At 44.5% G+C, this 16,309-nt stretch overlaps 1 protein-coding gene across 2 annotated transcripts in view; it reads left to right on the forward strand.

Annotated features, from left to right (window-relative positions):
• STPG4 (sperm-tail PG-rich repeat containing 4) overlaps positions 1-16,309 on the forward strand; it is a 349,889-nt gene that overhangs the window by 157,155 nt on the left and 176,425 nt on the right. For both annotated transcript variants that reach the window (XM_078647099.1, XM_078647098.1), the window contains exon 3: positions 12,860-12,925. In XM_078647099.1, coding sequence (XP_078503225.1) covers positions 12,860-12,925 — 66 coding nt within the window. The remainder of the gene's footprint in view (positions 1-12,859; positions 12,926-16,309) is intronic.

Here is a 16,309-nt window from a genome sequence, read left to right on the forward strand (position 1 = left end):
TGCACAAAATGCTCCTTCTTTGAGACAAACATTGAATTATTTGGCTATTTCTTCATCTAGGACGGCATCCAGGTTGACCCGTGGAATCCACAGGCAATCATGCAAGCCTCCGTTCCCCCGCAATGCAACAGAAGTCTAGAGCTTCCTGGGAATGGCCACGTATTGTGGTTGTTTCATCCCTAACTTAGCACCCATTGCGGAACCTCTCAGGCCCCTAACAAAAGCAAACACCTGTTGGCATGGGGCCCTAAAAAGACGACTCGTTCCAGTATATCAAGGTCACACTCCTCAGTAACTCAGTAAGCCAATGATGGCCTACTTTGACCCCATTGTACAGAACAGGGGACCCTAGTAATAAAGGATCACATAGATAATAGACATATACTGAATAGTATATATGACCTTTGTCCAGCCGGACAGGTTTTTTATTTTTCAATTTTAAGTAATGAGTTTGAATATATAACACACATTAATACAAAAGTGGGCACAACCTGTGACCCACAAGGGACAAGACAGAACAAGTGACACAACAATTATGTAGAAAACGCACAAAAGCGGTCTGTACTTATTATTTAGTTTTACAGACTAGAATCGATCATCGCAACCCATTGTTGTTCACAATTCAAGAGATCAAACCAACATATGGTGCAATTAAGTCGACGACGTTTCGATGCAGTTCAAAGATACATGCATCATCATCAGGACAGAAAGTAGTATGTCATGTTTGTCTAGAGAGTCTATTTTAGTTAAAATGCCTCTATTGCGATTTACATAATGTTACACACACGTTTAAAAGAGAAAAAGAATGGGAGAAAAAAACATGGACAAAAGATTATTCAATAGAGATGACTAGGCATGAGTGCATTTTGTATTTTCAACTTACATCATTCATCAGCAGGCTTGTAAATGCTGTATCAGAATTTCAAGTGACATAGTGAAAAATAACGACTGTCTGGGAGTTCGATTTAGTGCATTTGGGCACATGCTAGTGACCATAAAACCGGGAGAGGGTGTTGGTTATATGGTTTACTTAAAAAAAACGACGCAGTGAAAGGAGTAAGTGCTTCCAGCCTTATACGATAGTTTGGGGATAGGCTTTGAGGAAACAAGCACATGCTTGTGGTTTTAATGAAGCAAGAATTGCAATGTACATTTGAATTTTTGAAAAAACTGACGCAGTGAGGAGAGAATGTGATATTAACGGCGCAGTGTGTGGAGCAAGTGAGGGTCCAGGCAGGTACACATAAATAGTGCGTGAAGTGTAGGGATTAAAAGAAGGCGCATTACTCATGGCAGTTAACTCATACGAACTAAGTTGAGACCCTTTGGCATATTTAGAAATTCAACTTAAATCATTCATCAGCAGGCTTATAAATGCTGTATCAGAATTTAAAGTGACATAGTGAAAATTAACGACTGTCTGGAAGTTCGAATTGGTGCATTTGGGCACATGCTAGTGACCATAAAACCGGGAGAAGGTGTCGGTTATATGGTTTACTTAAAAAAACGACGCAGTGAAAGGAGTGAATGCTTCTAGCCTTATACGATAGTTTGGAGATAGGCTTTGTGGAAACAAGCCCATGGCAGAGACCTACTTTGACCCCAAGCAGAGAACAGAGTTTATCGTTCATGCCAGCTTGGCAGCACTGGGGGAAATGCTGATGCAGGAAGTAGAACCTGGGTGCTGGGCACTGCTTGCCTTTGCAAGCAGAAACCCTCGCTTCAACAGATTAAAGATATGCCTAAATAGCAAGGGAAACACTTGCCTTCATGTGTTTCCACTAATGCCTCTGCAGGTACCCTTTCCAAATGGTCATCGACCACGAACCACTGGTCCCACTCACGGCATTGCACCCCATCCTCTGCCCAGAATAGAACGTTGGGCAATACAGGTTCAGCAACATCAATTTGAGGTTGTATATTGACAAGGTTTCTGGAGTCAAGCTGACTTCCTCTCCCGGCACCAGAGAAGAGCAGGGCAGAGCACGATGCAGGACGAACTGAGGTGTACCTATGATTAGTAAGCAGATGAGCATGTCCAAGGGCGCTGAGCATTCAAGAAATCAGCCAAGCAACCACAGAAGATGCAGTACTTGTGAAGGTCATAATGATGCTACAGAATGGGGACTAGAGCATATTCCTGAAGAATGCCAACCAATGGAGAGGCCCAGACAAAGAATGGCTGATGCCTTTCTGGAGGGTCAGTAGTCCAGATGCCCGGCACTGGTAATCACGGAGAAAAAAAGCAATGCCCCATCCTGAACTTTGGCAGCTTCCCATATGGATGCACCATCACGGTGCTAGTTGCCAGCAACTCAAAATAACCCATAGTGGAGTTAGGTGAGTCAATAAAATTTGTCATAGTATGCCCTGCACTAGAGAAGGTCCTGGCACTGTTTGGCCTCCTAGAGGAGATTAGGACAGACAATGGCCCGCTGTTTCAAGACCTTGAATTTCAAAACTTCCTGCAGTGTCTGGCCATACGAATCAGACCTCAATGGCCGCAAGCCAATGGTTATGTTTTGTGCTTCATGCGCACTTTGAAGAAGGGGCTGAGGATCATTGTCCTTGAAGGATCCAACCCTGAAAACAGCTACACTGATTCCTGCGGGAGTATCTTTGGAACCCCACACTGCACAAACAGGTGCCCTCTATGGGCGCTTATGCTGAAAGGACACCGATGGGACACTATCCCGGCCCGCTCCAATTGGTTCCCACCGGAAGACGATCCAGATGGGACCCAAGTGTAGAGGGAACAGAAGAACAAAGATGCAAGCCATCAGTTGTAGATTTTTCCACAATGTAAAACATCCCGACTCCCCCAACCGAATCTGCAACAGGAATTACTCCACCCTTTCAGGTTCAGGTTTTAATGTCTTTATTTCGATAATAAAATCATAAAAGACAAATTTAAAAACATTACAAAACATATCAACCACTATACAATAAATTGAAAGAAAAACCATAAACCGTATTATTATATTACACTGAGATCGCAGCTAAAACTAATTATTAAACTTTGAGAATTTACAAAGACATAATTAAACCTGGGACTAAAAAACACAATTTATAAAATTAATGAGATCATACATAGTACAGTTAAGATGAGTTCCTTCTAGCCCTTATTGCCCATGCCCAACCTAAGAATTTTGCCAAGCATATCACAAAAATTTCCGAGGTATTAGTTTTTAACACCCAAATCGCCTCGGAAGACCTTCTACAAGAGAGGCGCTTGAACAGGGGTTTTAACCATGTGGAACGGGGTTCAAAGTACTGTGGACAGGCAAACAATAAATGACCCTCTGTTTCTTTTTGATCTGGGCACCAACTACAGGAACTTGAGGAAGTTTTGCCCTAGGAAGAAGTAAATGAATTCAACGGTAGGGCACCCACTCGAAACTGGTGATAAAGTTTCTTGTCCAGCGGTCTGGTAATGGTATCCCAGTAAGTCTCACGTGAAGGGTCCAGCTTAAAGCTTAAGAATCTTCCTGTGAGGCTGCCAGACCCGGAAGCAATCACCAAAGAGTTACGTGTTGAAGCCCAGAATAATTCTTTGAATTCTTTTTTAGATGGAAAAGTGTTGGTGCCTGGGGATACCCACAGATGTTTTAAACCCATATCATGCAAACTCTTTTTCACCGAACGAAGCCAGGGGATTCTTTCAGAACCCCCCATCGACCTCACTTCTGCTAACTCCTTAGCAAAAAGTATGAGATCCTGGGAGGTCCACAAACGCCTCCAGAGAGCCACTACTCTAAATCTTGCCATGTCGTTAATTGGTGGGCAGCCCATATCATGGCAGAGGGGTGTCGATGGAGAGGATTGAGGTAACCCTACCAAGTTCCGAAGGAATTTGCACTGGGTTCTGTAAAGACTAGAGAGGTCCATAAATCCCCATAAGTCGGCCCCATAGAGTATGGCAGCGTTTATTTTAGTGTCATAAATTTTCATGGCAGGGACGACCCGTTTGGTAATAGATCTCTTCTGCTCACGCAGGAGACAGCCGGTCAATTGGGCAAATTTTAGCTGTTGGGCCGCGGTTTGCTCCTTCCACAACAAACGGCGGTCCAGGGTGACCCCCAGATAAGTCATGGTTTCAACTTGTTCCAAGTTGACCCCGCTCATTTGTACGTTACTACGTACGAAGTTATTCCTGGTTAAAACCATGAACTTGGTTTTACCCACGTTTACCTGGAGATCATTTTTCACACAAAACTCCTCAAAACGGTTCAAGGCCCGCTGAAAGCCTGTCCGTGTCTTGGATAGGAGTAAGGTGTCGTCAGCGAAGATAAGCATGGGGAATTTGGTCCCTGCCAGAGATGGGGCATCAGTGTGGGTAGCCAAGAAGAATTTTACTACTTGGTCTATGAAGAGCAGGAAGAGGGTAGGCGCAAGGACACACCCCTGGCGAACTCCACGGGTTACCGGGAAAGAGTCTGTGTATTGTCCTTGTCCTCCCCACCTTACCCTTGCGTAGTTCTCTTCATGCATTCTAATGATCAACTCTAGTAATTCTCCAGGTAATCCCAGGTCCCTCAATACCTGCCACAATTTACCCCTAGGTACTAGATCGAAGGCTGACTTCAGGTCTATAAATGCGGCAAAAATGGTACCACCGCCTAGCGTAACCACCTTCCAGAAGATCATACAGAATCGGAACACCTGATCAATGGTGCTTGTCCCGGATCTGAAGCCTGCCTGCAGGGGAGACAGTATATTTTCAGAGTCCATCCACCCTTGTACTCTAGCCAGGATCATTCGGGCAATAACCTTTTGGAGGCAGTCAATTAAACTGATCGGGCGATAATTGCCCGGATTAGACCTGTCTCCTTTTTTGTATATAGGAAGAATCTCAGCCCCCTTCCATGTTTTAGGGATGCATGCACCCTTTGCTATAGCGTTAGCTATATTAGTTATATATGGCACCCAAAGATCAGTATTTGTTTTAAACAGATCGGCTGGTATTTGGTCCATCCCCGGAGCTTTCCCCCGCTGAGTCAAACCAAGGGCTAACTCTGCCTCAGTATTAGTAAAGGTCAGCGTTTCTTCACGGGTGGGCGTTACATACAGCTTGTCCAAAGTGGGAGGAGGGTCAATGCCTGCCGAACTAAATTGGGATGAATAGTGGGTTATCCAAATTTCTGGGGACACATGATTGGTTGGAGTACGAGAATCACCATCCTTCCCCCATTTTACTATGTCCCAAAACTTAGACTGGTTATTAGTCTTAGTGGCATCCAGAAGATCAGCCCAAAAACCATCCTCCCACGCCCTTTTAGCTTCCCACTGTACTCTTTTGTACCGTTTCCTGGCCTCCTTTACAGCACACATATTCCTAGATTTAACTTGTTCAACTAGATTACTGTGAGCCTCCCTGCAGTCTTCGTTGTACCACTTTGCCCGGATAACATGTGGTCGCCCAACACCCTTCTGACAAGGTTTAGAGAGGAGTAACTTAAGCTCGGCAAAACATTGTTCGTGCAAGTCCATGATTTTGTTTGGTTCTATGGTAACCCTCCCAATGTCCTCTGGCAGCATTTTGTTTGATGCAAACATCACCACTTTCTCTATATTGGACTGTAGGGATCCATCTCCTGATATGTTAGACCATTTCAATCTCCTGCGATCATTGGATAGGGTTACAACCCCTTGCCCCATGGGAACTGGATCTTCCAGTCTTACCAAACCGTACATCCTTAATTTCAATGAAAAAGGGTTATGATCGCTTTCTGGGCGAGGGACAACTTCCATATCGACCATCTGTGACCAAAATTCCATTTTTAAGAGGATATAGTCTATGCGGCTTTTTCTCAATCCATTATCAAAAGTAAAATTGGCACCAAGGTCAGAAGGAGTACGTCCATTTACTGCCCTTAACCCCCAGGTGAGACAAAGTGCAGTCCAGTTCAAGGCAGCCTCCGTTGCTTTAACAGGTTTACTGGTCAATAGGTCCGGTATGTTCCATGTTACATCCTCTGCGGACCCCCAGCTGTCCCCTGCAACGTAGAGCGGCTCAAAGGTACAATTTAAATCGCCAGCTAGAAGGATTAAGGTTCCTTTGTTCCACCCCGCTAAAAGGCTATCCAGGGCATCCACCATTGACGGACATCGACCACCAGGGAGGCCACGAGAGTAGATGTTAATGATGAGCATATCCTGACCGCCTTCCTTGCTCAACCTAATCGCCAATAGGTCGGGATTATCCTCATAAAGTTCTGTAATTTTATATCCCCATGCCTGTTTAACCCACGTTGTCAATCCCCCTGATGTACGCCCTTTATTGCTCTTAATAGCAGGTTTGGAAAAATGTATAAACCCAGCTTTATGTATAGGTACAGTTGCCCAAGTCTCTTGTAGTAGCACAACGTCATATTTATCAATAAACTCCAGCCAATCCTCAGAATCCATACGAGCCTTGACTCCCGCAACATTCCAGGACACAATATTAAATGTTGCTGTTGTGGGTTCTGCAGAGTTATTACCTAGATTGGGAGGGGAGGGGGAATTTGTTAAGGTGGTACAAATTGGCATGTTTCTAACCCCTGTTGCTTCTATATTACTTATTAGCAGGCTTTCCCCCTCTACCGTGGCCACTATTTCTTCCTTTTTGTCTGACATAAACTGGTTACCTGGTGCAGGTGTCGTTAGAGTTTTGTGTGGGATTTGTGCTTCTTCCCCACTAACATCGGTGGGGTTATTCATCGTACTGGGTAAACACAGTCAATCTACCAGCTCCAGGTCGAACAAGGGTCCAAAGTGATTGAAGAGTAGGGGGTACTGTTGTAAGTGAGATGTTCTTGGCCCTTTATACCTCCCGTCTCTCACTCTCCACTGACTTGGGCCCATGGGATAGTTACTATGTGTATGAGGGTAGAAGTAAGTAAGATCCAAAGATTGAACATCGCCCTGGCGAGCAAATCTGGCTTTCCGGCGAATAAAATCGACCACCCAGGGGTCTTTGAATGAGATCAGAATACAGTCCCCTTCCAGATCTTTAGTGCCATTACCCACCCAGTCCTTACATAGAGAATGTCTGTTGGGGATGATGGTGGTCGGGTCGGTTTCTGTTTAACCAATATATTGCTTTATTACGCAATTCCCCTTGTGACTCCTTGATACCGTCCCTTAAGGGAGCTACACCAGTTAAAACTATGGTATATTTGGTCGCTTCTGGGGGAAGATTTACTCGGGGTGGGGGGCACATCTTTTGTTTACCCACAAGCTGTGTCCTAGAGGATTGTAGATTGTTTTTCCCCTACTAGGTGATTGGGCTGGGGTACTATTAGATTGTTTTATCATGCCTTTTGACATAGACTGGTTCGCTTTACCTAAGTTAGGTTTGGGTGGGTATTTTTTCCTTGGTAAGTTAATTGGGGAACCTCCACTAGCGGTGGTAGATGTGACAACGGACCTTGCCCCTGCTATCAGTTTGTTAATAGCTACCCCTGATGGTACGGGCTTAGTTACCTGGATCACTGAGGGATTACTAACTATTTCTTTTATGCCCAGTGTCGAATTACGAGCCCCCACCACAGGACTAGGCGTAGATAGTTTTTGCAGTATGCCCAAATTGGTATTTACTACAGTTTCCAGTGCATCGATTTTGGCGGTCATTAGCCTTGTTCTCTCCAAAACCGGAAGCAAAATGGTTTTTAGCATAGCCTCAATTTTGACCAACAGAATGTCGTCACTATTGAGGCATGTTGGACAAGGATTAGATGACCCCAGGGGAGCGAATGATGGGCAATACACATGTGGGAAACCATGGGATGGTTGTAAAGCTGGTATAATCACACTATGAGTGTCATTCAATTTGGGCTGTTTTTGATCTTTCTCCCCCTGTGGACTCGTGGCATGTTTTCTCTTTCGGGATATCGGTTTCGGGCTCGTTAGAATCGACTCGGTCAAATTAAGTGGTGTAGGATCAGTAGATTGGGGTGAATCAACCAAGCTATGTTCATCAACCCCGATGTTCTGACTATCGTCCCCATCACTTGTCTGGTTAGCGTTAAGTTTCTGGGCCCTGGTATCTGGGGGTGGGGGTAGAGTCACCCCCTCTCCATCCACATGGACTATTGCCTCTGTCTCGATGGAAGAAATGCAGTTAAATGCTGCATGGGGGGCAGGGCTTTTGGCTAAAGCTAATCCACCCATTGAGGAGCGCTTTCCAGTGACTAGGTCTAGGGACAGCCTTTTTTCCACCATTTCTATTTCTTTTTCCAAGATCCCAGTGGCTCTGGTGATGAAGGCATCTAGGGGACCAGAGACTACACCCTTTGGTGTTTGTAGCTGCACTAAATGTTCTTTCCCTGATCTCAATGGCATGATGGATTTCAGTGTAATTAATTAAGTTGTTCCTCAGTGCTTTTAATGCTATGTGTCACCCTCCCTTGTAGTGACTAACAGTGTCGATATACCTTTAGGACCCGCACAGGTAGAGTAAAGTTGGATCTGGTGGAGATTTTGGCAGGGGTCCGAGCCCAACCCAACCTCGTCCGACCACAGACGGCCACAGACGGTCCCGCCCTTGTACCGGGCTTCTCCCGGCGCTCTCCCGCGCGCTCCCGCGCAGCGGGATCTCGTATACCTTTAAATAACAATAGTTGTGATAGGCGGGTGGGCGGGGCCGGCAGGGAGAGCAGCCCAGCTGGTCGAAATAGGGCGCGCACGGACTCCTGGTCCTCGGAGTCCCTGCTGGTGCTCGCAGCCCTGCCGGTCAGAAGAAACTGACCCCTTGAAGATGGTGCTTCCGCGGTTTGAACCGCGCTGCGGGACCCGCAAAGCGGGTCCGGCGAGGCGTTGCTGCAAGCAGATGCAGGCTCGAAAAGGAGAAAATGGGCAGTGTCAGCGTTCAGCGTCCAGATGAGAAACCCACTCGCTTTCTGGAAAAGCAGCCCTTTAACACTGTGGGCGGGTGGGCGGGGCCGGCAGGGAGAGCAGCCCAGCTGGTCGAAATAGGGCGCGCAGGGACTCCTGGTCCTCGGAGTCCCTGCTGGTGCTCGCAGCCCTGCCGGTCAGAAGAAACTGCCCCCTTGAAGATGGTGCTTCCACGGTTTGAACCGCGCTGCGGGACCCGCAAAGCGGGTCCGGCGAGGCGTTGCTGCAAGCAGATGCAGGCTCGAAAAGGAGAAAATGGGCAGTGTCAGCGTTCAGCGTCCAGATGAGAAACCCACTCGCTTTCTGGAAAAGCAGCCCTTTAACACTGTGGGCGGGCGGGCGGGGCCGGCAGGGAGAGCAGCCCAGCTGGTCGAAATAGGGCGCGCAGGGACTCCTGGTCCTCGGAGTCCCTGCTGGTGCTCGCAGCCCTGCCGGTCAGAAGAAACTGCCCCCTTGAAGATGGTGCTTCCGCGGTTTGAACCGCGCTGCGGGACCCGCAAAGCGGGTCCGGCGAGGCGTTGCTGCAAGCAGATGCAGGCTCGAAAAGGAGAAAATGGGCAGTGTCAGCGTTCAGCGTCCAGATGAGAAACCCACTCGCTTTCTGGAAAAGCAGCCCTTTAACACTGTTGGCGGGCGGGCGGGGCCGGCAGGGAGAGCAGCCCAGCTGGTCCAAATAGGGCGCGCAGGGACTCCTGGTCCTCGGAGTCCCTGCTGGTGCTCGCAGCCCTGCCGGTCAGAAGAAACTGCCCCGCGAAGCGGGTCTGGCGAGGCGTTGCTGCAAGCAGATGCAGGCTCGAAAAGGAGAAAATGGGCAGTGTCAGCGTTCCACCCTTTCACTGTAGTACATTTTCAATGCTTCCCAGGGAGGGAAATTGTCAGATCAGAGACAAGAAATGCCCACACACCAGTATATTAGTGTGCATTCCCAAAGTATAAGGCTAACCACTCCTTTGAAGAACCACTTTAAACCCCTTGTGTGGGATTTACTATTTGGAGCAGCTCCAAAACCATAGTGGAGAAATGTATAGTAATAAAACCATTCAGGTATGCCAGGAATCCTTCGATACATTTCTGGCAGGTGCAAATGGAGATATTTTGTGCAATACCGATATGTTTGTGACAGAAAATACCTTTTGTAAATTGAGCTCACTGTATGTCTGTGAGCCTAATCTAAGGAGCTGAGCACAAAAAAAAACAAAATGAAAAATAATTCTCTTGGTGAAGTTTAAATGCATAGTTTGAAAGGTTGTTATTTAAATCATTTGTTTTCCCTACTCACATCCTGCGGGAGGTCTGGGGGATTTTAAAGGGGGCACTTCGATTTTTCTGGGGGCAGGCATTTTTTGCTGTAACCAGTATGTTCTGAATTTCAGAAACAAGGGGCCTCCTGCTTAAATAGGGTTACTGGGGCAGGGAAAACTATCAGTAGAAACAACAACCCCTACCAACCTTTCAATTCAAATTCTGTTGATACATCGCAAAGAAAATATATGCGGATGTATGACATTACATGCCTTTACAACGCAGTTTTTACCACGCATGCCTTTACAATGCAGTTTTTACAACGCATGCCTTTACAACGCATAGCGCTTTGGGGTGCTGGATAGTGAATAGTTTAATTTACTATTCCAACTCCAGTCCCCGTGGATAGTAGGGAAGGTGTTGGATAGTAAATTAAATCTATTCCCTATCCTAGAGCGCCCCCCAGCGCAATTCGTTGTAATGGTTTGCATTGTAAATACTGCGTTGTAAAGGCACTACGTTGTAAAAGTTGCATTGTAAAGGTTGTTCACAAATATATGCATATGTACCTCGCAGAGAAACCTTCATTCATATTCTTTATTTTTCTATGACAAGAATATGCTTATATGATGAATATCTTTTGTATACAGAACATTAATGCTTCATAGTCAGGCTGTGCATCCTGAGTGTTTAAAAAAACACAGGTCTCAAAGAAAACAGAAATGTTGTTTTATATAAAAAGACCTATTACCTCATCTTCAAACATACATAACACATACACATTCATCGTTCCAAACATTCAACTACATACAATTTTCTTTCCTTATGTCCATAACAAAACATGTTTTTTACTTATACAATAACCCAATAACTTTATGTATTCATATAATACAAATGTTGCACATTGACTTCATTTCTAAGCACATTACAGTTCTATTTCTCTAATTCTTTGTTACTGTGGCTTATTACAAATGCTTTCAGGTATTTGCACTTTCTCAAAATCACTATAGTTTTATGGATTTGTGTAATGTACATTGCCCACATTAGTTCTCAGAGTCCCATGTTTTCATTTCTAAACATAGTACAGTTATATTTCTTCAATTAGTTTAAACGTGCTTTAATACAAATGCTTTCTACACGTGATTCGGCATGAAAGGCATTCACGAGGAACGTCACATTTCCAAGACCCCAGTCTGATTCCAGGAGACCTGCTAAAACATAACATAAAACCCTACTGAACCGCACAATGCATTAATCTTCTGTATACAAAAGATATTAAATATGTGAGCGATTGAACGAAAATCCCACAGTAATCTCTCCTTACAAAAGTACCATTACCCTTGTTTTCCGCTCAAGTCGACGGATCTTTTCCACCGAGCTATGACCAAGAGGACATCTACATAAACATGAGCATATCAAATGCAAATAAATATTTTAGTTAATAATGAGAGTTGTGAGTAGTTTTAAAGGGATTTATTTTCCAAGCAGAAATTAAGTTTCTCTGACTCTTCATTTATTTATAAGATATCAATCCGGTTACAGAATTGTGTGCTGTATTTCAGCTATTCTAAGCTTTAAAATGTGTGTTAATTCAGTACAAATACATGCTACTTTACAAGTTCAAAACACATTTTACAAATTAAATCTACATTCTATAGTGAGGTCAAATCTAAATCTCATTAAATGGTAAGTATCTGACCAGGCCCTCTTTTCCAGCACCAAATGTCTGCGTGCCACTTTTTAAGTACAGTTTTATGTCTGAAACTCAAGGCAGCTTTTATCATTAGTAATGCTTGAATGTATAGGTGGTATTTATGCTCTCTCACAAGTGAGGGGCGCTGGGTCCGACTACAAATCTGCGAATGCATTTATTAGGGGAATGTGACCAGTCCCCTGTGGTTGCTGCAAGAATCCAGTTGCTGAACTGCTGACGAGTAGTAGTTTTCAGTTAAATGCAGTTGCATCTTAGAACTAGTTAATTGTAAGGATTCATTCTAAGTAATAATTTCATTACCTAGTAGGAATTAAATTGCCTGGATTCCTATGATCATGTACACCTCAATGTCCAAAACCCATTTACTGCGCCTGAATACTGTAGAAAACATGTCTGCTAAGGATTATCCCCTTACTGTCCATATGTATTTAAACACTATATTTTCTCTGTGTGGCAGCCCCTTGAGCACATACTGTTCCACTTTGCACACAGCTGTTGTCTAAAAATGAATGCACTTACATACCTTGGGCCCGAGTCATTAAGTAATCTGAGACAAAATCCTAACTTTACGAATTTCAGTATTCACAAAAGGCATTTAGTAGTAGTAAAGTTAGGATTCCTAACTTTATTACTACTATACTGAGAAAAATCCTAACTTTATGACTTTCGGTAATCACAAAAGGCATTTAAAGTGAGGACTCCTAACTGTACTACTATTAAACTGAGAAAATTCCTAACTTTATGACTTTCAGTATTCACAAAAGGCATTTAGTAGTAGTAAAGTTAGGAATCCTAACTTTTGTGAATACCGAAAGTCGTAAAGTTAGGATTTTGTCTCAGATTACTTTTGTGAATCGAGCCCCTTGTGTTTTTCAGCATGCAAAACAGTTAACAAAAATATATTGGTTTGCACTTTTAATGATGGGTGTGATGTTTACCTAAAGAATGTCAAATAATATTATGTCTATTGCATCTGATGTTTACCAGACTAACAAGCCCTAAATGTGTGCACATTTTTCCCGATAGAGTTCTTCTAAAGAAAAAGAGAATCGTTTCTCAGAAAGAGATGGGTGGTGGCTGTATGCTCTCCGAGTATGTATATATATATTTTCATTAAAGTGATTTGATTCTATAGATTGCAATTCAATCAATTTTGATGTTCAAGTACCCTGTTTCCTGCTGACCTTTTAAGTGTCATTGGCCTGTGGGCAGTGTGTGAACAAGTATTTTCCACCATGGTGTTCCAAGTACATCATTTGTTTTTTAAAACCATATTTTTATTGACATTTGATGTAATAGCAGTCAGATAAATACAATTGCAGCATTGCACATGTCGCCATTTGAGTACAACACAATACACCAATAAGAGACATGTTCAAGTTAACTTGTATACAACCATTCTTTCTAACACCTATTGCCGAGGATCTACAACAAACACAGTGCATAGAGTAAAAGCAGAGCTCATTGTCTGTAGTGTAACCGTTGGAGATTGTGTCAATGCAATGCATTATCTAATCTTGATGTATTTATGATTTTCAAAAGGATCTAACCCAGTTTGGGAAGGAGCTTCTGAGGGAATGCCTCCTGTATGATACATAACAAAGTCAACTGTCAACTAACTTGTGCAGGGTGGACCAAGGATTCAATAATCTAGGCATGATCTGGGTAAACTCGGTGTATGGGGCGGACGAGGGTCTGGGGTCCCTCCCTATCAAGCCGCTGGCCCGGCAGCTGTCCCATCCTGAACATGTTTGAGTGTGGGGGCCATAGTGGAGTGAATGCTACTCACACCCCATATAGATGCAGAGGCCACTAAGTTACTGTTCCAGTTTCTCCCCCTTTCTCAGGTTCCTCAGCAGGGGTCTTCCCTCACACTAGTCACCCCAGCTGCAGGTGAGTGCTCCCCATCTCTCTAGATCCCACCTCGACTCTGCTCAGTGCCACTACGATCCCAGGCATTCAGGACCTCCATCCATTATTCCGCAATGGGGCACTGTCTCAGCCCCTTCACTTCCTCACTAGTTAGAACCCATCCCTTCACCCCAGCCCAGTGAGTCATATCCCTCATCAGGTTCCCACCACAGGCCCATCAGAAGACTTCCAGGCCATTGCTATCCTCCGCGTGGCCAGGACCAAGGTGAGATCAATAAACCTGTTTCCAACCTTCTGTTTGGGCAGTCGGCGAAAAAGCCTCAGCAGACAGAGCTCGATGTAGGAGTGTTCAAAGTACATCATTGAGGACAATAGTGGGAAGCATTTCTTGATAGTTTTCTACCCTTTTAAAATGTTGTGTGTATGTCGTCCTTAAAGACCCCCTTAGGACCAGATCCCTCAGTAACAGCAATTCATGGACCAAATGTCTAGAGGGTCGTGGACCGCAGAGAACAATCATGGTATGGCTCTCGGTAATGAATGTAATATCCTGGAAGTTATGGTAATGCCCATTCCCCCACCCAACCTTTCTGAAACAATGCCTTCCGAACTAGCAGCGTCCCTCAGCGCCTTCTAGGCTTTCATGGTTCCGATACTCGAAATCTATTGAGTAACTACCTGGTGTAAAGTCACTCTTCTTCACCTCCCATCTCTCCCCGGTCAGCCTGCTGATCCAGGGTCTGTCTGATCGAGCCGAGAGCAGGTGCTGTGAGCAACCTGCCCTGTCCCACAGAACCGCTGCTATTTATGGCGCAGAACCACTCTGTCCCTTCACAAAAAAATAACACGTGTATTTGTAAAGCACACTAATCGCCCATGGGTCTCAAGGTGCTGAATAACAGATGTTTATTGTTACACAACTCAATGGTACTAACTTTTCAACCTCAAATGGATGAAAAGCTGAGTCGACTCTCCAGGATTTGAACCTGTGACCATGAGGTAGAACACAGGCTTCTGCAGTGGATGCATTAATCCACTAAGCCACCAGACCCTTGCCTCTTGCAACCACTCGCCACTGCTGCCCTCAATCCAGTGGGGGGATGTCACAGTACATCATGCTGCCTACTACTTCCTTGAGCTCTGTAGAGGCCAGAAAGAGGGTACAACGGGTAGGTGGTGAGGGCAGGAGAGAACATCTGGCAGTCCTTCAATTCCCTCTGGTCAGTGGAGAATCTGCCCTTGTAACATGTGAATTGCACTGCTTCCTACCGTTGTGGGTCCCAGCAGCTGTGAAAAAAAATGTTATTCTTCACTTTTCTAATGTCAGAGCAGTCAATAAGAGGGGACTAAGTGGTAGCAGTTCATGCTAGTGCCTTCTAATGGAAGTCTTAACTAGCCCTGGTAAGAGCAACTGTCCCCGATTTTCACAATGACAGACACACCGGTCTGGCCCCGTCTGCCTCACGCCACTTCTTCAACGAACTTAGAAGGCCTGCAAACAACAACAGTGAATGCCCGCGTTCTGACTGGAGGAGCCAATCTCAGCAATCCGTGCAAAATAAACCACTTTCTACTCTCCCATAGTGCATCCCTTACAGAACCTTTGCCTAAATGACTTGTTTTTGCATTATCTAATCATTAAAAAAATGAGAGAAAATGGCCTCAGATTGCAATCCACTCCATACAATTGCTGATCGAGACACTGACAACAGAAATACATCAACATGAAAGCTCAGCCCCTAATATGTTGCTAACTACACATCCCGATGAAAGCTGTTCATGTCTAAACATATCACTCCCAGTGGAAATACCACCACCAGTGAAAGGAAATGAGCTGATCCTGGAAGTGCTCTGCAAACCAAATTAAGTCCAATTAACCCCCAGCTAAATGTCATTTTCTTTGCTGCAGCGATTCGAGAAAGGGAGAAAAAAGAACGGTAAAAGAGAAAAGATCCGATTGAGCAGTGTAGCTAGACAATGAGATGCCCAATCAATGCTTAAATCTATCAGAATATTAGCCAAGTATCATAAATTACATCATCACTGACATGGTAATCACTGGCATGTTTATCTTAGGTTTAAAGATTTTTGACAAACATATTTCAAATCTTTTATAATTGTTCAGTTTGTTCAGTTTTCCTGGAGGTGAGAAGCAGAACCTGTATTCTTTCTCAAAAGTAATTATGTGCATAGCTGTCAAGCTGGCCCAGTGTCAGGAGGGCGACCTTTTGTAAATTCTGTTTTGGTACTTTTAGGCCGACAGTTGAAATGGGGAAGGAACAATTTGGCTTGGTTAAAGGTAGCCCCGCATGACATGGGGCTAGTTGGCATCCATGCATATTTTTATAGGAAGAGTTTTGTCTACAAATACCAGACACTGTTTTTTTTTTGCAGAGTTTTATATAGCGCGAATTTGACACAAATCTGGTATCGGAGCGCTTTACATAGCACCAGTTGTATTACACAACGGCGGCGCCAGGACGCTCCTTCGCTGGAGCAGCTGTGCGCCTAATAAAAAATGCATAACATAACATAACATAACAAGGACACATTCATTTTTGTTAGGCACGGGGGCCTCATTTATGAGGCCGTGCATCACTTTTA

This window comes from Lissotriton helveticus, chromosome 6 (assembly GCF_964261635.1).
Source record: "Lissotriton helveticus chromosome 6, aLisHel1.1, whole genome shotgun sequence".
NCBI classification, from domain to species: Eukaryota; Metazoa; Chordata; class Amphibia; order Caudata; family Salamandridae; genus Lissotriton; species Lissotriton helveticus.